At 40.6% G+C, this 23,286-nt stretch overlaps 1 protein-coding gene across 2 annotated transcripts in view; it reads left to right on the top strand.

The window, feature by feature from the left end:
• Positions 1 to 2,136: 2,136 nt before the first annotated feature.
• dock10 (dedicator of cytokinesis 10) overlaps positions 2,137 to 23,286 on the top strand; it is a 54,362-nt gene continuing 33,212 nt past the window's right edge. For both annotated transcript variants that reach the window (XM_033630953.2, XM_033630948.2), the window contains exons 1-7: positions 2,137 to 2,426; positions 12,611 to 12,730; positions 15,956 to 16,045; positions 17,128 to 17,210; positions 20,516 to 20,588; positions 20,870 to 21,004; positions 21,365 to 21,499. In XM_033630953.2, the coding sequence (XP_033486844.1) occupies positions 2,268 to 2,426; positions 12,611 to 12,730; positions 15,956 to 16,045; positions 17,128 to 17,210; positions 20,516 to 20,588; positions 20,870 to 21,004; positions 21,365 to 21,499 (795 nt within the window). In that variant the 5' untranslated portion in view covers positions 2,137 to 2,267. The remainder of the gene's footprint in view (positions 2,427 to 12,610; positions 12,731 to 15,955; positions 16,046 to 17,127; positions 17,211 to 20,515; positions 20,589 to 20,869; positions 21,005 to 21,364; positions 21,500 to 23,286) is intronic.

The raw sequence follows: 23,286 nt of genomic DNA, 5'->3' as shown, positions 1-23,286 counted from the left end.
AGAGCTGCTGTCCGTCTGTTTGTTTGGGTTTAGCGCCTGTGCGTCACTTCATGCAGTATTTCTTTTGGTTGGTTAGAAGACATAAGTTGGTCACACAGTGAGATGGTCATCCCAAATTTATGACACTGTCAGAATTTTTATCCCAGGCTGTCTTTGACCATAAGACAGTGACAACAGCCATCCTTGAACCTCTGTCACTGTGCGACGTAGGACCACGTTGGTCATCTTTTGTCTGGGACATCCCAAAATCGCAGTGTATTCTGAGCTTAAGAAAATCCAGGCAGAGGGCAGAGTCTCTGCAGAAAAATACACTGCCACACACTTCTAGTGGGTCCTAAGTAATAATTGGAAGTGTGAGTTAATACGTTGTTTTTTTTTAGGGAAATACTGCATAGTTTATCTTTAATCCTTTCAAATTTTAGAATACATTTTTTATTGGACAGTGACACTGTGTGTTTTATGTCATATTGCTAAAAAAAAAAAAAAAAGACACTGGTGTGGACATGCATTAAGGTGCAGTCTCTCTGTTAGTTTAGACCTTGTTTTCATTTGAATTAACTCACTGTGTTGAATTCAATGGAAAAGTTTCCTAACTTCTCTATTTTTATACAGTCAATGAATTATTACATTATTTCATTTCAGTTATTTTTACTTCCTCTAATGAGTGTCTTGGTGATGATTTTGACAACCCCTGTGCCATTGAGGAAATATTAAGGCTTATAAGAGAAGTGTGCTTTGGGCAGTGTTTGACTGATTGACAGTTGTCTCGGGATGTCACAATCAGTTTGTTGTGCTTGTTGGCCTTGTCTTGCCTTGTCTCGCTCCACCTCCTCCTCATTAACCAAATTAAATTAAATTCAAGTGACTGACAAAAATGGAAAAGAACAGTAAACCAAAATCCAGGCTTCAAAGCCTTTCCCTCAAGAAAACTTTGGGAGACATAACTAGTGTAAAGCTACATTAATAGCTTTCTAAAATCTGTCTTGGACAACCCTTTGGTTTAGCAAGGAAGAACAAGGGGAATTTTATAATGAGAGGAACTTTGAATTGCTGCAAAACATGTGAAAACCATTTCGTTCTCAGAGTGCACTTTTTTTTTCTACCCGTTTAGCCACACACAGTGAAAATAGAACATGAAGAATAAAGACCAGATGACATGAGAACAATTAGAGTGGTCAAAGTGATTGTTGCTGGCACATCAGAACTGATATAATGGCATTTTTTTCTTCAAGTACTTGTGCTAGATTGAACCGAAAGCCCAGCCAGTGTCCTGTCGCCTGTCTGTGTGCTGAACCAAAGTTATGGGAATTTCACGTCAGATCTCCAGTCCTGGAACTCTCCATGCATGCTTCATCTGCAAAGCCGCCCACTCCCCACTTTCCAGCCACTTTCCGTTCAATAACCTCTCACCACTCTCCCTGGAGCAGCACACACTCTCTGCCAACCTCCTCTCTGGAACATTAAGCTGATTTAACTGTAGCAAACACATGCATATGCATAAACATGCACATTTTTATACTCCTTCTTTTTATTAAAAAAAAAAAAAAAAAAAAAAAAAAAAGCAACAGTTTATTTAACCAAATCAGAGTGTGGGACAGCGTGTCTGTGCTATACGTGCCACATGAACCGCAAATGCACAAACACAGCCAGCAGACCTCTGACTTGAAAGGACTGGTGTGATTGGGAGAAAAATGGTGAAGCAGACTGCTGCAGGATGAAAATCAGAAAAATGATGTAGCTTTATATGTGTATGTGCGTGCATGTAGCAGCTGGTTCTGGTCAGCTGACAGTTATTGCGGACTGTGATTTGTTGGGTGAGCTGGGCTGGGCTGAACCGTGCACAGCTGCAGTCCGTGTGTGTGTGTGTGTGTGTGTCTGTGTGTGTGTGTGAGTGTGTGTAATAGAGGAAGAGAGAGGGAAAGAGAGAGAGAGTGAGCCATGTTAGGCTGCCAGTGTGTAAGCTCAGCAACAGCAACATTAGGAGCTGCAGACTGGAGCAGAGCAGTGCAGGACAGAGACGGAGAGCTTGCAGAGCAGGACTTGTTGGAGTGAAGCAAAGGAGAATGGAGTTTCAGTTATCCTACTGGGCTTGAACAGCACACAGCACCTCTGGCTGGACCAGAGGCTGATTGGACTGAACTGGACAGTGCCATCAGGGCAGACTCTTGAGTTCAGGTTTACTGGAATAAACAAGGAACATCAGCTCAGGTGAAGCCTAACACTACTGGACGGGACCAGGCTGAACTACAAGTCAGTAGCAGTGGATTATGGGTTGTTCGGCTAGTGTGGTTCTGCTGCTTCGGTCTGTGGGCGGGGCCGACTGTGGTCACATGTGTTCACGACAGGACCAGATGTCATTGGATGCTGCTACTCCCACCTTAGAGGGTTACACCGCTACCACCTCACCTTTGACCATCATTGTAATGGTAACCAGCACTACTGCAGCACCTTTAACTTCTCATTAACTCTGCCTCTTCACCTAATGCATGTGTGGGCAGGTAGAGGGGACGACAATATGTGGGTCTGAAGAAACTGTGTGCATGATATTTGGATGTGCATGCATGTATATATATTTGTACATTTTAATGGCAGTGATTGAAGGATAGTTGTCCTGACTTTTCTTTATCCTGGCACTCTGTTATGTTTTCTCTGCTTCTACAGTACACATTTTTTATATTTCTCTGTTGCTGAGGTTGTTGTATAATCAATAATTGGGGCCTGGTTGTTTCCCTTCACAGCTGAGAGGCAGAAGGGCGGAAATGGAGGGAGGAGAATAGAGGGGGATGGTGGGGTCAGACATGAGGAATCTAGTTTCTGTGGGAAAAATCTGCTTGCTCTGCATATGGCCAACAGAGAGGATGCTAAAAATAGCTATTCAAACAGAACCATAAATAAAATGGAGGATAAGAGTCGTTTGACTGGATGAAGGAATGAATAATTTGACGAAGGAATCGATGAATGAATTACTTGAAAGTACTTGTGTGGTTCTCCTTACTGACTTTTCTTTTCAGTACAGTCAGTACATCTGTTTGGTATCCACTAGTGTTGGCCCGATTTCTTTTTCCCAGAAAGACCCTGGTTTCTGTAAGCCCAGTGGAAAAAATGTTAGAGTTTTGGCAGGGTGGGATCTTTACACTCGCCCCTTCTGTTTCCCCTTTCTTTCCTTTACCTCCATAAACCTTCTTTCTCCTCTGGTGCCTGTTTTTCTGGTCTTTGTGGCAAACTAGAGTCATAATAGTTTACACTGCAAAGTCATGCTTGCCTGCTCATTCTTGTACTGTAATTATAAGAGCATTATGCTGATATATTCAAGGCAGACTGTACTACAAGCTAGTGCAGTAACTCTGCCTTTGGTGATCTTTAGATATTTCTGTGTCAGCGTAAGCCATTCATCAGCAATGCTAAGTTTCTACACTTTTTCTGCTTTTAAAGGCATAGAATACTTTGCATACATGTGTGGAATAGTTTTTACCTCAGATGAGTTGGTCACCTTTTTACAAAACAAAAAACGAAGATGGTACCGTTTTCTCTGACAGCAAGTCCTTGCAGCACAGTTTTATGCTTAAAGCAAGCCATCAGATGTGTGTATTCACAGATGTACAGTACAGGCCAGACGTGTCTAGTTTCAAAAGGTTTTGTGATATATAATTGCATAAGATATACCGAGATAACAAAGCAACAGCAGATAGACACAGACAGAATAGTAAAGGCCCAAGTATGAAGCCCTGGGGAACTCCAAAGGTCAAATAAATCTCTGATTTGAAGATATAAGTGCAACCAATTTAAAAATAACCCTAAGATGTTTAACCTATTGCTTAAGATGTTCAGTTATTTTATTGATTTGTGGCAAATGCAGAGCTGTGATCTAAAAAAGCTATAAAAAAAAAAAGCAATGGAAATTTGAAAGTTGATTTGTAGTCATGAAACTGATGACACAAGCATCTACAAAAGGGTTAGAAAATTGGTCTTCAGTTTTGTATCACTGTGATCAAGAGAGTGTTTCTTTCTTCAGTGATTGAATATTTTCAGTTTTAAAGAGAGCAAGAATTGTGCTAGAGCCTGACCGAAACTGGAATATAGGGCCAATGCAGATATTGGGGAGTAAAAAATTCCAAAACTGATATCAGCTGATACTACACAGAAGGTATATAATGGAGGTAAATTTTACAGTGACATCAGTGCACTGAAACAGTAAATTTTGTTGGGGATTTAATAATTATAAATTATCCCATGTGTCTTATTCTGCATTACATTCATGTTTTCATGTCGGTGCATATCGGACAAGGTATATGCTGACACCAGTATATCTGTGATAGGCCTATATCGTCCAATTTTATCAGGCTTTAAAAAGTACCACCAGTCAGTGCTGTCAGGATAAAAGGTAAAACTGTTAAAAAAAAGGCCTCTATAAGTAATTTGGCTTGGAGAATGCAAAAGGCAAAATAAATTACAGGCAATGGGAAAAACAAGGGTCTAAGACATGCTCTTTAAGTCGTCGTCCCCTAGCTGTAATATGTGCAGTACTCCCCTAACCTCCCTACATCTCTCCCTCCAAGCTTGACACTCTGTCACCCTGTCACTGCACTGACAGTGCGGTCAGGGAAAGAATGCAAATCCTCCGCTTTCTCTTTGGACACTGTCAGTCCTCTTTGGTGTTGACCTCTTCGGTGGCATTCAATCATGTTTTACTAGACGGTTAATTGGTTGTTGACATTATAAGTGATTTTGGGAATTATTTGTCCATTCACTGCAGAAAGAGGTCTGCTTGTGGTCTGTGGAATGACCTTCACACAGCTGTATGGATGGACTGAAATAGATGTGTTAAGTGGACAACCACCACAAAAACAAAGTGCAGTGTGTGTCTTGGAAGATGGCAAGAAAGTTAGAAAAAAGGTTAATTGGCTTTTCACCACAAACTCAACACGTCAAATCAGGGCTACAGAGGCGAAGACCACTGTTTTTTCATCAGAGGAGCGACTTTTATTAGAAGTATGAATCCCCATTAGCCCCACTGTCTCTCGCCAGACCTTGCATTGCTCTAATGATGTAAAGCAGATGACTGTCTGGTTTCTTCTCGTCTCTGCCGTCCCAGTTGTCCTCCTCTCTTCCCCTTTCTGTCTCTCCCTCATACTCTCTATCAATCTTTCACACTTCTCTCTTCTTCCAACCTCCCCGTCTCTCTGTTTTTGTCACACTTTCCTCACATCTTTCCTGATAAGCCCTTTAATCTGTGCTTGAGAGTGACACAGGCCAGCTTGTGCGCGTGACGTGCAAAGAGCTGAACCCTGTGATTCCTCTCCATCTCTGTCTTATTCATCTCCCAACTTCGATTTATTCTGCTCTTCTTTTCTTCCTGTGACCAATTCAGAGCACCCCACCCTCCCCTCCCTCTGTCTCACTCTCTTGTTCACAGTTACGCTGGAGGAAAGCCATGCTGTGAGCCACCAGTCTAGTGCTCCATTTGTGCCCTCCACACAGCTGTAGTTTACCAACATCAACACCCACTTTATCTCACCCCTGCTTTGAGAGAGGGAGGGAGAGCAACAGAGGAGCGGGGGACTGAAGGAAAGATGTTAAAAGGGATGTTTAATAGGGTGAGGACAAGGGATTAGGGAAGAGACAGAGAGATAATCAAAGCAAAAAAAATAAATAAAGGAGTGCGCTGCTGAGAATGTTTGATAAAATGAGGAAGCGAGAGAGGTGGGGATGAGAGGGAGGGATGGAGCCAGCTGAGGCAGCTGCAGAACAGAGGATGGATGGAGGGAGGGAAAGAGTGAAAGGAGAGGTGGGAGGTTGAGCTGCAGACGTTAAATGGGTTTGAAGGAGTGCAGTTCTAAGAGTGTAATTATGATTCATTATGATTTTGTCTCAGATGCAAAACATCAAAGAGTTATTAAGGGTTATTAAATTAGGAAAACATAGAGTAGATTAAGATTAATGCTTTGCTTAGAAACGTCTTGTCCTGATAGACTTGCTGGTTGTTGTTTCAGTCTTTCATGAACATCTGAGTTGCAGTCATGATATACTGTAGTGTCATCGCTGATGAATTCTAAATACTCATAAATAGCAGGATCCTTTGCATCCTTTGCATTTCACACATTTTGTATTTTGTACTTTCCTCTGAAACGGATTTCCCACTTTAACCTCAAAAGAAGCTATCACCTCTCACATCACTTACCCCAAACCAACTGCCATTAACTGATAGGAGCTGCACACCTATAAACTATAGAATGCACTATTACACCTAAGAGGAGTGCGTGAGGAGCGATGAGCAGCCTCAAATTTGTATGATAAGACACTGTGTGGGAATTTGCAATAGCTGCAGTCACATGCGTGCATTCACATATGCACAACTTCACAAACCCTTGTCACTCGTCCAGTAATGCCTCCCTGCTACAACTGGTTCATAAGTTATGAAAGAAGACGTGGCAAGATGTGCAGCCATGAATACTCTGACTAGCATGCCTAACATGTTGTCACTATAAACTATAGAAAAGTGGAACAGCTGGAGCTGCTTGTGGCAGACTTGTTCAACTTTGCGAACACAGCTTCCCTCTTTCATTTCTTCAGCCACCTTGTTGAAAAGGTTACTGCTGCAATGTTGCTGTTGATATGGATGTCTTTCACACTGTTTAAATGTGGTTGTGTTAGTGCTTTTCTTTTGGGCATGCATCTGTGCCCCAGCTTTGCAAACTGTTGGTGAGTTGGTTTGTGTAAAACGTATCCACGATAACACACAGAGCTGAACGTAAACAGGCAAGAGGATGTGTGTCGCAACTGCAGTAAAAAAACAAAACAAAAAAAATCAACTGAGGGTGCTTTCACACCTGCCCTCTTTGGTTAGATTCAATCAGATTCAAGCTCATTTGCCCCCTAAGTGTGGGTCATTTGGGCAGGTGTGAACACAGCGATCTCATTCAGGTGCGCACAGAAACAACTGGACTGAGACCTTCTTCAAGAGGTGGTCTCGGTCTGGTTACAAACAAACCTTGGCGCAGTTCGATGAAACCAACTACCAAACCAACTACAGTCACATTCGGCGCATCCAGTGCATCAAAACATTGTTTTCTAGTTGGAGCCGCGCCTCGTTTTCATTTATCTTCATTTATCATGCATTTATCTTCCTGTCTTCAACATTTTGTTTACTTCCTGGATTTTTTCCACATGGAAATTCTGACCAATCAACAGCAGTGTCTCACTCAGGCACTTGATCCAGACCGCTTGTAAATGCTGCCATGAGAACAGGAACCAACTCTAGGCAATTACGCAACTTTGTAAGAAAATTAGGCCCTGATTCGGACCAAAGCAAGACAACACTAGGTCTGAAAGCACCCTGTGATGCATATTCTGAATACACTGTATACATGTCCGAAGAATGCTCCTAAAACAAGAATAATACAGGCATATTGCACGTGTCCTAATCAGAAATTGCCACATTTGGATAAAGGTCTGATTTGTTATATCCAAACAGAATATGCTGTTTACATGTCCCGCGTCAAATTCAGATTATCGTCATGTTTGGAATAATAGGAATATTGTATGCATATAGTATAGTGTGCATGTAAACATAGTCAGTGAAACAGCTATCCTTTGGCTCATGACCAATCATTCCAGAAAATCTAGTGCTCGTCTTTGGATCCATTTGGAAGTTATGCACATTTTTGTTATAGGCCACACACTCACTGCCCCACCACATTTACACGCACACACACACACACACACACACACACACACACACCTTTTGAAGTGCTGGTTGCAGACAAAAGATGATCCAAGTTCAAATTGTGCAATGCTACATTTCCACATCTGATTAATCACAAATGCTTCAAATGCTCAGTGTGCACAAATCCCCCCCCCCCCCCCCCACACACACACACACAAAAAAAATAGCAACATATTTTCTCATTTAGCTCTTGTGGTATCCAGCCGTAAAGATAGTTCTGGGTTTGTTTACTCAGGATATGAGTTATGTACCTGAGGTTGCTGCCTCTACCACAAGATAATTTGATTTTATCTGTGGTGCTCACAGCATTAAAAATGTAGATTCTTGTGTTTTTCCACAAACTGTGTCCCCTATAGTCTCGATAATCAACAGATGTTGCTGTAAAAACTTTATAGAGGAACCGCTGTCTGCCAAAGAAATAGTCCCTGTACGAACACATCACCCAGAGTGAAACAAGGACACAGAAAGAGGTGATGGAGTCAATTTTTCGGAGCTGCGAGAATGAAATTCCATTCACCTCCACTGCATCGGGATAAAGGCATAAATTCCAGACAGCTCACTGCAAAATGTGCATAAATAAATCAAACACTATCTGCATGTCTTAACCACCAGAAGTACAGTAAGTGATACAGTATATATGTCTTCGCTGCAAAGTGACCCTTTGAAGTGGGATAATGCAGCACATTGATTTCTCTGCGTCATTTAAACCATTAGTGCTCCCCAAGAAACCCTAATGACGGCACCCTATGTAATGTGTTAACAAAAGATGTATCAGTTTGTTGTATCATCGGGAGTTATTTCCTCCTGCACAGATCTCTGTTCTGCTATGAGGTTTAAGCTGGGGGAAGTGAGTGCCTGTGTGTTTACAGGCAAATATAGATGTAAGTGTTTTTGTGTCTGTTGTGTGCATTTGTTTAAATGGGATCATGCATCAGTGGATGCCTCTGTATGTTTTTATTTTGTATATGTCTTTTTATACATATATGTATCTTGCAGGCTGGCGTGTACAGGAGGACAGTGAGGCTTTAGAACAGGAAGTTGATGGTTTGCCTGCTACAGTAGTTCGTTTGTGTGCATGTGTGGACTGACAGTGCACTGTTGATATGTTTGGACAGAGGAAGATAAGATACTGAGAGTTTGACTTTGGGTGTGTGTGAGTATATGATAGTGTTTAACTGTCATATGGAGCGTAAAACCTGCTAAGTGCTCCCCTAACTTGTTCAGTATAATGTCTTGCATTGTCTTACTTATTTGTCAGAAAGTGAAAGACACTGAGAGTATGGTGTGTAGAAACTCTGTCTGGTTGGTTAGTTTCTTGTTTGCCGGGGATTTTCATTGAACGGGTGTGTGCGGTTGCATGCATATGCTGAAGTGTGTGTCGGACACAAAACATCAACTTCCTCTACATCCACGTGCACTGACACAAACTCAGAAAGCTGCTCAGTGTTAGTTCTGCTTCTGATGGAGCACATGCCCGCGATGTGCGTTTTGTTTAGTTCACTTCTAATTTGGATTTAATATTTTTTTCTCTGGAGATAGAGGAAGTGCTGCTGCTCTTTTTTGTGTGTAATATTGTACACACTTACTTGCACATTTGATTCTCCTCGCAATGAGCTTCAGGAGCAAAATCACCTTCAGGAGGAAAATAAAGAGCAAACGAGTGCGATCGGATTTCGCCCGGCTGAGTATTGTATGTATTTACGTGTCTCTCTCTGTCTATTTTAAGTTATTCATGCTGCTTACAACTCTTAACTAGTATTTATTGACTATCACATGGCTACAGTTACTATCAGTGACTTACACATGTTTTTGTCACAGTCATAATTGTGATTTACACAGCTTTAATGATTGTAACCCACAGTCAGTAGCCATTATACTGTATTATAATGTGTTTGATATGTGTGTGCTTCATTTCCTCCTTTTTTGGAAGATTGTTTGTTACACGACATTGAGCCAGGCTATGTGACAGGAAGAGCCAGATAGAAGAGAGCGCTTTGAAGCTGACAGATGTGTGTATTAATAATGCACACCTAGCAGAGCTAATGCTGTATCTGACAGATGTCAGCTCGTGTGGGGAAAGCGCAAGACTTTCCCCTGAAACGTTTACACTGACGTCACATGGGTCAGAGCAGAGTCACAATGCACCTATGAAAACCTCAAGCTTAATCTACTCGCCTGCCTCTTGCTTTCCTTTGTCATTTATCTGTTTAAATGCTACGTCATTTATCTGCTCATAAAGCTAATTTTAAATCATTTTGGTTTACCCATGTTAGGTATTAGGGCTACTTACTTAAAGATTTCTATTATCAATTAATCTGTCTTCTTTTTATCCATTGATTAAAATAGTAAAACAACGACAACAAAAAATGCTCAACACAATTTCTCAGAGCTCAAGTTGTCACCTTCAGACTACTTTTTTCACCAACAGTCAAAAACTTAAAGGTCCAGTGTGTAGGATTTAGGAGGATATATTGGCAGAAATGGAATATAGTATAACGAGTATGTTTTCTTTAGTGTATGATCACCTGAAAATAATTATCGTTGTGTTTCCGTTACCTTAGAATGAGCCATTTATGTCTACATAGGGAGCGGGTTCTTGTCCATTGATATTGCCATGTTGCATCACCATGTTTCTAGTCCAGAACGGACAAACCAAACAATGGCTCTTGATAGGGCCATTTGCGTTTTTTGCGTCAGCCACCATAGTTTACTACCAGTTCAAATCAGCGTTCCGTTTAGTTTGTGTACTAGTTTTAGTTTGCTAATAATTCGGCTCCTGGTAAAAACCTCCTTAATATCTGTATCTTAAGTTATCAGAGAGCAGACATTAGCACATGCTGTGCGAGCAACCTGTCTGCAACGAGCCAAACAGTGTAGAAGAAACACTGACTTCTAATGTGAAACTCTTTTATTCAGTGTTTCTACCAGTTTTAAGAACCTGATTTGTTTGTTTTTGAGAGGAAGAGACCTCTGTGAATAATTCGGCTCCTGTTAAAAACCTCCTGAACAATGAACAGTGAAGAAATCCTAACTGTCCTAAATTTCAGCTGGTTGAAATCTGCAGTCCTCACTGCTAGATGCCACTAAATCCCCCTAAATCCTGCACACTGTTCCTTTAAAGATATTTATTTTACAGTGACTTAAAATAGGGAAAAGTAGCAAATCCTTACATTTGAGACACTAAATGCAGCACATATTTAGCATTTTTGCCTAATGAATTTAACTGATAAATCAATTATTATTGATAATAGTTTTTGGCTTATCAATTAATCAGTGTACTTACTGAAAAAGCCAGAAAGTAATACTGTTTTACAGGTTTGACAAGGAACAAAAATTTAGACAATAGCACACACCCACCAGATTAAATGTAGGTGACTACATTTTAGGTCCAGACAGAATATAAACCATGCTTGCAGTGTAAATCAGCGTACTCATTTTTAACGCTGAATGGGGGTGGATATGAACAGTAAACACTGCGGGTGGTGAGGGCTCTGCTTAGACAGATGGCTGTCCTAAAGCATGGATCAGTTTGGGATAAGTTGCATTCTTGCTTCATTCCTCTGTGCTCAGTCTTGGTCGTGAGCCAAGAGGCCCGTTCTGACTGTACGGTAGCTATGGGGGGTAAAAGCCCCAGTCTGCACTGTATGCGTGTGAACAAAAGCAGAGATCATTACTTCCTCTGCCTTCTCACCACAGCCTGCTCCGGCTCTCGCTTTGCTGCTGTTGCTGCTTCTATTCTCAGAATGACAAAAGTAATTCGCCATTGTCCTCTATCTGTAAAAAACATTTCAAATGTTGTTTGTTTGTTTGTTTGTTTGTTTTTGGCATAGACCCATCAGTGTCTTTAAACGTAGTTTTAAAGAGAGAAAATTAGTGCATCATTAATTCTGGTTTGATGGTTTATATACTGGGCGTGTAAAATGAGGCTGTGAGAACGTAACTTCACATATAGAAGTTAGTGTGGTCGCTTATTGAAGTTTTCATTTACTGAAACTCCCACCTGTGTCATGTGTGTCCGGTCCAATGAAGCTGGAACTTAATACTTCTCTTTTTTAATCTCAGTTGATTTAAAACAATTCCAAAAAAGTATTTTTAGGTGTGGTGTGTCACAGCCTCACTTCAGCTGTAGCGCTACTTCCTCTACGATACTTTTAGTTGCAAATGATGTCATGGCAAAACACAGGAAATGTCGCATTTACATCTGTAATGGCTACTGCATTTAATAATGCAGTCAGGATAATGTGCTTCATTAACACACACAAAACAAAAGCAGAAATAACTTTTAGAGGTGAATGTGTTAAATAAAGACATTTTCCTAAATACAATACAGTCTAAAGTTGGGCTGACACAATATCAGATTTTTTCTGCACCATTATGGTGGGCAAAATAGTTCACAATAACAATGTTTTTGTTTAAAGAAATTACGTTTTGACAAATAAATTACTCTCAAAATATGGATGTAGGGAGGTGCAGAGACCGTAACTGTCCTACAGCGTACAGAAAGAGCAAGTACACTTAGTAGATGGTGAAAAGGCAACTAGATGGCGTTGGGGAAGGGAGACAGAGTATAAACATAAAGAAACAAATGATTAAGGAGGCACTGAATAATTAACACAATATTTTCATATGTGTATTAACATGATATTAATATTTATTTTTAAAAATCACAGTTAATACTGGTATACCACGATACCCTGACTCTAAACTTATAAGATGTTACAAGCAGGAAATCAATCTGACCAAGCATTCAAGGCCAATTATCAGTGCTAGACACTTTTTAATACTTGGCATATGGTATTACATCATATCATATCTTACCATATCTTATGATTTTGCATTGTGTTGACGTTTTATACTGATCAAATGTCTCTGTGTTTCCATCTGCAGCAGGAGAAGCCGAAGGTCATTGATCCTCTCGACTATGAGACTGTCATCTCTGAACTGGGGGACGAGTTGAAGGAAGACCCTCTCAGAGACCTGCTCCTTTTCCCCGACAATGATTTCTCGGTAAGTGTGTGTGTGTGTGTGTGTGTGTGTGTCTGTGTGTGTGTGTCTGTGTGTGTGTGTGTATATGTGGGGACCTGATGGTTCAGTGGTTAATGCAGTCAGAACAAGAAGGCTCCAGGTAGCACATTGCATTGTGGGATAGTCAGCAGACAGTAGTGTACATGCCATGGACATAACCTTTCTTTAAGACACTATATTGCGCATAAATTTCAGACTCAATTTGGACACTTGGCAGACAGTGAACACAGCGCACATAGTAAAAGGGGAGAGGTCATTAGCTCTTAATTTGACAGTGACACATTGTTGTTTAGAATTCAAACACATGACATCCTCCAGCGTGACACACTTATTCACACTAATCATACATGTTGAGCATTACGGCCTTTTCATTACAGTCAACAATTTATCCTCTGCAGCTCCCTTCAGCCCTGTGTTCATTAGTACTTTCATTACCATGCTAATGCCTTTTTGTAGACACAGATCCACCGCACATTAAGATGACCTAATTGGCTGCTCGTGGTAAAGGGAGACGTGTGCTTGCGGAGTTGCAGAGTTGTAGCTTTAATGCCTGACTCTGCTGGTTCCCACCTCTGTCTGGCTACATCACAATCTCCTCTGATTTTCTTTGTCTCTGCAGCCTACAGTCAATTTCCATAATTGTAAGTGAAAGTGGTTTGGCAGAGTACTGCTAATGCACAAAAGGCATTTACTAGATCTGCCTCTATGCCAGTTGGTTAGTGAGCTGAGCGCTCCAGCCAGCTGATTGGCTTGTGTAAATCAAAGTCTCTGTTCACGCAGAAAAAATCTTTAGTGCTAACTTGTTTTCATTCCCGTTCTGCAGAATCACAGGGAACGGTATTTCTTTTTGAACATAAATAAAAATATGGATGTTGATTTTTAGTTTCATGCATCATAAAATATACTTTATATTAATTAAAGCTGCATGATTCATAGGCTAGGTTATTAGTTGCAGGTCTAATCAGAGCTGAGAAAGGGAATACATATTAAAAGATCTGACTTGAATTATTTATCTACACTGCAATGAAGCTGGCCAGAAACAATTTCTAGAAGGAATGAATGAATATTACATCACCATACTGAAAAACTTTTTGCATGTCCTCTCAAATCGTCACTCGTAAGGTGTAAATATTTTAGCAATCACGGCTTCATTCCATCATCATCTGAAAATGAGTATTGAAACCATTTCATATATTCAGAATTGATAAATCAATTTTTTTTGGCAATAACACCAGTGAGAGTTAGCCGGCAATGTGATGAGAAGTTTTGTTGCTGAGATTATCTGCAGTTTAACACATAGATGATTGACATATTAAATGAAAAACAGCAAGTGTATTAGTAACATGTTGAGCCACCGCCGTCCTCCAGAACAGCTTGAATGCTCCTTGGCATAGAGTGGTGTTTAACACGTCACTTCAAAATCTGTCCAAGATGTTCAGTTTGCATATCTGTCTGTCCAGGAAGAGGGATCACTCCTCTGTCGCTCTTGTTGAGCTTCTATTGTTTTCCACAGTAAAGGCTTTTAATGGAGGAGTTTTTCCTTATCTGAATCGAGGGTGAAAGAATAGCGCGTGCCGTATGCTCTACAGATTGAAAAGTCCGTCAGGGCAAATTTGTGATTTATAATATTGGCCTGTAAGTGACTTGACTTGACAGCTAGGTTGAGATGTGGTGTCTGTGAAGGGCATAGCATATGATTCACATCTGTTTGCATCAAATCATCGCCATGTTGTGTATCTCCACTCATTTATTCAGGTTTTTGTCTTTAATTTTTCATTATTCTGTGCAGTGTGTTTTCATGTAGAACAATGGTTTGACTTTTGAGCTATGTCTGTGGTGTATACAGAGAAAAAAATTGGTAGCCATGTTTTTTTTATTACCTGAGACCCTGAACAGAGGCGAGACAGCTTTATTTGTATGGGGCATTTCATACACAAGGGCAATTCAAAGTGCTTTACAGAGAAGTGAAATATAAAACATAATAAAGGATACAGAAAAGAGGAAAAAAGATAAGACAAAATTAATTACAAAATGATTTACAATTTAAAATATCACTATTAAAAATGCCAGAAGTGCAGACAAGAGGTGCGAAGATAAGAATATTATTTAAAATTGAGTTTAAGAATAAGGTTGCAGTCATTACAGGATGGAATACCTATTGTTAAAGAGAAATGTTTTTAGCTTTGACTTATAAGTGGTCAGAGTCGGGGTTTGTCAAACATCATCTGGGAGGTTATTCCAGGTTTGTGCTGCATGATATCAAAACGCTACTTCAGAGTGATTGGCTTCGAATGTGTATATATGGATGGAGAATAATTTCCTGTTGAGCCACGCAGATCCTCACACATTTTGTTCTGTGAACATTTAGCTTGTGGATGACGGCCTAAACCAGGGTTGTTTTATAATCTGGCCCAGGAGCCAATCGTGGCCCATGGCTTATTGTTCAAAATATACTATATATGACCCTCCAGAGATTATGGAGATGCAAGATCACTTTGCATTTTTTCTGCTCATCTGACAATTCAATTCAATTTTATTTATAAAGACCAATATCACAGATAACAATTTTCCTCAGAGGGCTTTACAGCATACAACATCCCTCTGTCCTTTGGACCCTCACAGCGGATTTGTATGGGATCGTTTGGCAGAACTGTCATGCAGTTCATAGACATGCACCAAGTAGCAACTATGCAGGCAAGGCTGATGTGTTTTCACAAACAGATAGTAAACAACCAAACAAAAGTTACCTGACAGCAGACATTTTCTGCTAGTTTGTAAACATGGCCGCAGCAAAGAAGTGTGAAGTCAACAGTGAGCGCCGCCACTTTCAGTAGCAGTGGAAAGTTGAATACTTATTCACTGAAAGATGAAACAGTTGCGTTTGTCTTGTTTTTATGGGATATTTTTTCAATAATCCATATTAAGCAAGAAGCAGCTGGATACCATGTATTTTCACATTATGTAATATGGCTCCCATTCAAAAAAAGTCTGGACACCCTGGTCCAAACAATACCCACTAAATTTACTATATATGGCATTTGCTTTGTGAAGTAGCACCTCTGCTCTTTTGCCATGATTTCAACTCATTCAAGTTTATTATTTTTATGTTATAGGTGTTTTTTAATTTCCATTTGGTGGCTTAGCCCGCCATGAAACATGTTCCTTGTCATGTTAACAGTCTTGTCTCGATCCTTTTTATCCCTCCAGGTATCCACTGTGCCTCAGGAGAGACGGACTCTCAAGTCAACTGTTCCTGAGGGGGCAGAACTACAGGCTGAATGTCTGCTGGTCAGACAGGTAAGGAGTGTGTGTCTGTGTCTGTGTGTCTGTGTGTCTGTGTCTGTGTCTGTGTCTGTGTGTCTGTGTCTGTGTCTGTGTCTGTGTGTCTGTGTGTCTGTGTCGGTGTTTGCCCACGTGTATCCTCTTGTGTGAGGGACTTACCTGAAGCCAGTGTGGTTTGTCATGAAAAAGGTTTCGGTTAGTGGTGGTCAGGTTTGTCAGTTAGGCTGTTCTTGATATAGACATCCTGATACCGGTGGAGCAATATCATCATACCTCTGAAATAAACCAGATGTGTGCGTATCTTAATGTGTATTGTGTGTCTGCCTGTGTGTGTGTGTGTGTGTGTGTGTGGGTGTGTGTGTGTAGGCTAGGGCTATCAGATATTATTTCTCCATTGAGCCTTCGAGATTACGGCTGGTCGATCTGAAATGAGCCCTGAGCAGACGGAAACTCCCCAGACAGTGCTGTCACAGCTCACTGGAGACTTACGTGTGTCTGACTTTCTTTTTGTGTTTTTGAGCGTGTGTGCGTGTGTGTGTGTGCTTTCCTGTCTGGGATTGATATTGTAGCTGATAATAATTTTTGGTCTGTTTATAATTTGTGACATTGTTAACAAAAGATCAAGATCTTTCCAAACAAGTGGATTAAAGAAAACAACGACACAGCGTTCAACAAGCAGACACAAGAGAGGATGTGAAACTGCCTTTGTGTGTGTGTGTGTGTGTGTGTGTGTTAGTGCGCGTGTGTGTGTCTGAGAGAGTGAAAACTTAAAGCACCCTGTGAGAGTACTATTTCACCCCCAGAGATAGACAAGAAATCTATTAAGATGTAAAGATATCTTTATTTGCCGATTCCTCGGGGACAAAGTCTTAAGTCAGTTCCTCTTTATAATTTAGAGACTCTAATGATGAATCCCAGGCTGCACATCAGTAAGTGGTCCTCAGGAGAGCTGACGTCTGGCTGTACTTTCACAGTGGTGTAGCTTTCTTCATTGTCTGCAGACGTTGCAGCTGCCCCAGGTCTCCCAGAGAGGCCATCATTGTTGAAAGTTAATATTTAATGATATTCAACTTAATCTTCTTCCTCTCCTCCTCCAGGCCTGTAAGTATTACAACTCTGACCTAAATGTGGTCCAGTTCAAGTATGACGACTACGCTGGAGACTACCGCCTGCTGCCCAGGTAAAACACACGGACATCACTCTGTAACCCTGTCTGCTGTGTCTGCTGTATGGGATTTAAATGAAGAGTTAATGAGTTTGTGAAATATGCTCCATTTTTTTCTTGGGGAGAATTAGATGGGGAGGCCTTCAATACTTGTATATCTGTGCGCTCTATATGAAGCTATATGAACCAACAAATGGTTAGCTTAGCTTAGCTTAGCTTAGCATAAAGACTGGAAGCAGGGGGAAATGAGCGAGCCTTCTTACCCAGGCACAGTGACTAGTAGGGGTAGGAGTCACCAGAGCATCCACGATATATTATCACGATACTTATGTCATGATACAATATTATTGCGATTTTAAATATGTTGCAATATGCTGAGTATTGTGATAAAATATATTGTGACATGTTACCTTTTTTCAACTGTAACTTATGTCCCTAAAAGAAAACTTTGTCAAAATCAGTTTTATCTAATAATATTAAGTTTTCAGTTTGATGTCTTCATTTTACTTCAGCCCCTTTTCTTGCAGCAGCAAAATGTGACTTGTGAACTGACAAAGCAGCTGATGATATTATTTTAGTAGGCTACCTAAAAATTAATTTCTATTTGTCATATTAATGATTCAAATAATAAAAAAATCGATAGTTGGCACTGTGTGATATCGCGACACGGTGCTGTATCGATTTTTGCCCCCACCCATAGTGACTAGTGTCCAGTGGAAACACAATGAAGTCACTACACTCGCCCAAAAAATAGTCTGACACAAAACCCTCTGTAAACCACAACGTCATTTTACGTTTTACAAGAGATATTGTGTCATTACTGAGCTTTAGAGGCACTGGTAGGTGGATTTTGCTGCCTTTGGACAGAGCCTAGCTAGATGTTTCCCCTTTGTTAGCTAAGCAAGCATCTCCTGGCTTTAGCCTCATGGTTAGCCTTCCAATATGAGAGTGATATCAATCTTCTTATCTAACTGTCTGCCAGAAAGCAAATAAGCATATTTCCCAAAATGTCCAAACAATTTCTTTAACATTAACTTTCCTACTGGGTTCATATAAAGCTGGGTATCAAACTTCTTTGTCTCGGTCGTCTTTGTCTGAAATGTGTCTGTAAAAAAGAGTTGTTTTATTGTCAAGTCCCAAAGCTGGCATTGATCAAATTCATAATCTTGTTTACTCATTCTCTGATGAGATAGCTCTTGATTAGGCATTTTCATGTAGGCGAGGTGTTTTATTTTAAATTTCTCATGAAAGGTATTGAAAAGGTACCGAAAAATAACGTTACTCAATTCTGGTTTTGATGTTGATAAACCATAAAGCATATTTCCCAGAGGGTTGATGGATATGGACATGACATGGAAGTTTAAAAAATGCGGATGTGTGGAAATGTGGACTTCCTGACTTGAATAGAAACATGCTGGATTTTTTCCTCATGAACAACCAGACTCAGAAATAGCTGTTAACATCAAGGACAACCACATTTTGTTACACTGAGGTGGAAGGTCATTAACAAGAACAAGATGGTGGCCGGTGCTGAGTGAGAAAGTAGTCAGAGTAGAAAGCTGAGGAAATTCTGCTCGAACAAATGTTAACCCTCAGAGCTCCCTCGCTCCTTTTTTAAAATGTCAGTCATCCAGACAGACACCCATTCAGTCAGTCATGTATTTAAATCAGGCCGTCAGTCATTCAACTGGAGTTTTGTCGGTCCCAGTGAGACTGACCCAGAGCAGCCCTGCTGTTACTGCTCTCAACCACAGGAATGTCCCTCCTCCGTGCCTTGGGTTGCCACTGTATTCTTTCAGTCAGTTCACATGACCTCTGAACTGACAACCAGGATGAACTGGCTTAAAGGGATACTTTGCCGATTTTCAACCAGCTTTGTATCATAACAGTGTGGGTAGTATGTGTCAATGAACTGTGATAAACTTCTCTCCATCTTACCAGCAGCCAGATCTCTCTGCTCATCTGTCAGTTCAAATCTTTAACTGGCTCTCAGGCTGATGCTTGAACTACAGATTGTACTTAGTTTTCATACACCCGCCACCACTGACACAAAAAGTGTAGAAGCGAATCTCTCTCCTTCTTTTTCTCAAGCACAGATTAAACTAGGCAGCGCTGATCAAACATAAACCAAGATTCTGTTACCCTATTGCCTATTTCTTGCCCAAAGTGTCATCAGAAACATATTTTACTGCGCTCTTTGGCTTTGAAACGAGAATGTGTGAACAGGCATCATCATATTTCCTGTATCATAAAAACGGAGGCTGAAAATGGTGACAACAAACTGTAAAACTAAGCAGTGATGATCAAATATGAAGCAAGATTCCGTTTCTGTGTTGCCTATATCTCACATTTTAGAAACAATTTTTAGTTCACTGTTTAGCTGAAGTTTGAGATTGTTTGTCACCAGCAGGGTGCCATATTGTTTCTTGAGGAAAAATGGCCAAGCTTGCGTTAAATCCACCTCTAGCCGGTGTTGTGAGCAAAAGCAAGTGCCACAGTCCTTGTCCTCTGTTTTTTTCTGGTCATGTAGCACCAATTTCAAATGTATTTGTGACTTTCTACTGCATAGACAGCCCAGTTTATGAAAAGACCATCTTTTCAGCAGTGAAATATTTCTTTAAACATAAGTTTGTATGTTAGAGCATAATCATACAAGCTTGAGTTGTCTCAATGCAGCTGTGGAATTAGCTTAAAAACACGAACACTACTATCGTATTGTTTGTTTGTAGGACTGTCAAGTTAACCAACCATGAAACTGTAGGCTTACTGGTTACACATTGAGGTGAAATACACCAGGGGCACCACAGTACAATGGGAATCTACAGCAACTGTATATGTGTGGTTGTCACAACTGTGATTGAATGGAGCATTTTTCATCTGTGCAGGCCAATATTAGCATTCCTGTGTCAGTGGCCAGCCCACAATCACCAGAAATCTTCTAAACATAGTCCCCTTTAAGAATTTTTTTTATTGTCAGACAGCCTTTACGACTGTGTGACTTTTAGCAGAGGGTGGTTCCAGTGTTACCCTCCACAGACTGCAGCCTCGCTGTCTGCAGCTCACAGCACACACACAAAGGCATTTTATCCCATGGCTCGCACACAAAGACGGGTCAGCCTGTGAAATCAGTGAAGCGGGATCGAGTGAGGACTACCTATTGTCGACTCCTGACAGAGAACGATGGAGCGGAGTCAGCCACCCACGCTCATTTGCACCACTCAAATAGAGTGGACTAATTAAATTGCTGAAATCATTTTTCTTTCCATCAATATATTTCATTATCAGGGTTCCACATTTTCCCTCTCCCCGTTCCTTCACAGGAAACTGTACAAAGCAGAGAAGCTGCCATCCCATTCTTTTGAGATTGACCACGAGGACATTGACAAGGATGAGGTCAGTAATGACCGTCTTCTGACAAATGCTTTTAGAATGAATGCATTACATACGGGATACATCCTGTTTAAATCAGTTTATCGCAGCCTTAAAGCTGTTAAAATATACTTTACAAGAGCAGTCAGCTCATTACACGTCAGCAGGACATTGTTTATCAACCTAATCTGACTGACCAATGGCCATCCTAAGATAGAATGAGTCTTAAAAAGTCTCCTTTAGTTTATTGATCATATGAATGGAAAGCTAATGTACCTATAACTGACCATATTTGTGCTGTACAGGATACCACCTCGCTGTCCTCGTCCAAAGGAGGAGGGGGAGGTGGTGGTGGTGGAGGAGGAATCGGTGTTTTTCGGTCAGGCTGGCTCTACAAAGGGAACTTTAACAGCACAGTCAACAATAGCATCACTGTTCGGGTGAGGAAATGTCTGATGCTCTCGCTTTTCATGCACACACACACACACACATACACACACACTGTTTGTGTGGTGCCTTTTCACCCTAATCCTCAGATCACCCTGTTTTCAGATTAAATGTTTTACCTTGCACTTGGTTAACCTAGTTTGAACTTGAATTATGACTCCTGTTGATAACATATTGTCCCAGAATGGTGTTTTATGGGTGAAATATCATCAATATATCATCTACATTACTGTTTGTGCTTCCTGATCACTTTTCATGTTTTTAGGTCATTATTAGTACATACCCCAAATAATTAGTTGCAGGTGCCTTTGTCCACCTGGTTAATATATTTGAACCTTATTCTGTCTGTGCAGTCGTTCAAGAGGAGATATTTTCAGCTCACCCAGCTGACAGATAACTCCTACATCATGAACTTTTACAAAGATGAAAAGATCTCCAAGGAACCCAAAGGTTGCATCTTTCTCGACTCCTGCACTGGTGTGGTACAGGTGAGTTTTAAAGCATTAAATTAAGTAAGAGCACAGCACAATATACACCGTTATGTAGAGTAATATATGGGGGGCTTTTTCAGGCTCCCTTCCCTCTAAAACTACTGCACAAAACAAGAATGTGCTGAATGCAAAAAGCAGCAAGGGAAAAAGATAAAAATCTCTGAACACTTGATTCCATTGCGTCAAAAATGTTATCTACTGTGATCACATAGACCTTCACCAGAGTATCTTTCTATAAACAAATCTCAGTAGCAGCACAAAGTGAAAACATTTAGACATTTTACTTTAAAGTAGCTGTATGTGACACTCAAACATCGATATAGCAGCAAACCGTGTTTTGCTATGTTAAGATGTAGTGGAGTGATGGTGTCCTGAGCAGAGAAGAAAGTCACGCTACCTTTCAGTGTGTGTTGTAATCCAAGCTTCTCTGTTTGTGTGTTGTGGTAGAAGGTCTGGCCTTGTGTGCATGTTAAGCCCGTTTCCACCAAACACTTTCGGTATGGTACCTTTGGAACCACAAGTAACCTTCCAGTCATGGTACCTAGACCCTAAGTCCGCTTAGCGTTTCCACTGCAAACAGCACTCTTTCATTTGGGCGGGGTTGTTGTCACTCACTGCTCCATCCAGCACTCACTGTATTTCCTCCTTTATCAATCTGCACCTCATTTATCATCCCCAGAGTGGAGTTGCATGCCAACATTTTCAGAATAAAATAAAAAAGACTGCAGTGAGAGTTTCTTTCTCAATGGGATACTTAAAAATAGCAGGTTTGTGCATTTAGTTCTTCTCAGGCAAGCTCAGGAGTTTAGTGTTACCTGAGCCCACAGGAATGAAGCTCTGCTACGCGTGAAGATACACTCATTACTAAAAGTGTATGTCATCCAAGAGGGACAATAAAAACTAAAGTAATTGTCAAAGTTGTCTCACTGAAATTTAAGGTGTGCTGATGGATTCACATCGCCAACTCATACATTGAGCAACATAACAAGTAAGCGTTCCACCTTAAAAGTTGCGGGCAGTCAGCCCAGTGAATTAGGTTATTTTTTCCTCAGTCTACAGCTGCTGCTAGAGGCAGCAAAACATCCTTTCATTTTATAGTTACAGTTTACTAATATATGTGAAACACGCCACTGCTTCTGTTGTTAGCTCTCTTTATAAGGTTAACATTTTTAGCTGCTAGCCGCCATGCAACCGACCATGTTTTTTTTGGTTTGTTACTGATATTTTAAGTTTGTAAACAAGCAACACAACTGCAAAAGAGACACCCAACCCCCATCCTCAGAGATGAACAATACATAAAGAAAACAACAGCAACAAAAAAGCAGTCTTGTTCTTGTGGAATACAAAGCAATATGAATAGCAGGTCAGTCAGCACCAGCTACAGAATGGATGTCTACAAAATATACATATATGTAAAGTACGTGCACATATATGACGATGTACAAACCTATATCCTCAAGCATACGTACATACACAAACGCTTTAGGCCAATCTTTGTAGATAACACAGAAATGGTTGCCACATTTTATCAAAGATCGCAGAGCTGAGAGAAACATTTAACGAATTCTTTCCAACCCTGTGCAGACAATCCAGCCTCAGAATCTGAACCATAGATACAGTATGCTCTGAATGTCACATACATTTCCTTTGACTGAGCAAGTATTGCCTGTTATGAGGCATTGTGTAAAATGTGGCTTGCAGGATAATAATGTAGTAGAGCATAATGACACAACAGGCCCAGGTCAGGATGTTATTGTGTCAGCTCTGAGGGATTGTTTAGCTTT

The sequence above is a fragment of the Epinephelus lanceolatus genome, chromosome 4 (genome assembly GCF_041903045.1).
Source record: "Epinephelus lanceolatus isolate andai-2023 chromosome 4, ASM4190304v1, whole genome shotgun sequence".
NCBI lineage: Eukaryota > Metazoa > Chordata > Actinopteri > Perciformes > Serranidae > Epinephelus > Epinephelus lanceolatus.
Note: the sequence above shows the minus strand (reverse complement) of the source record. Positions and strands in the feature narration are given on the sequence as shown.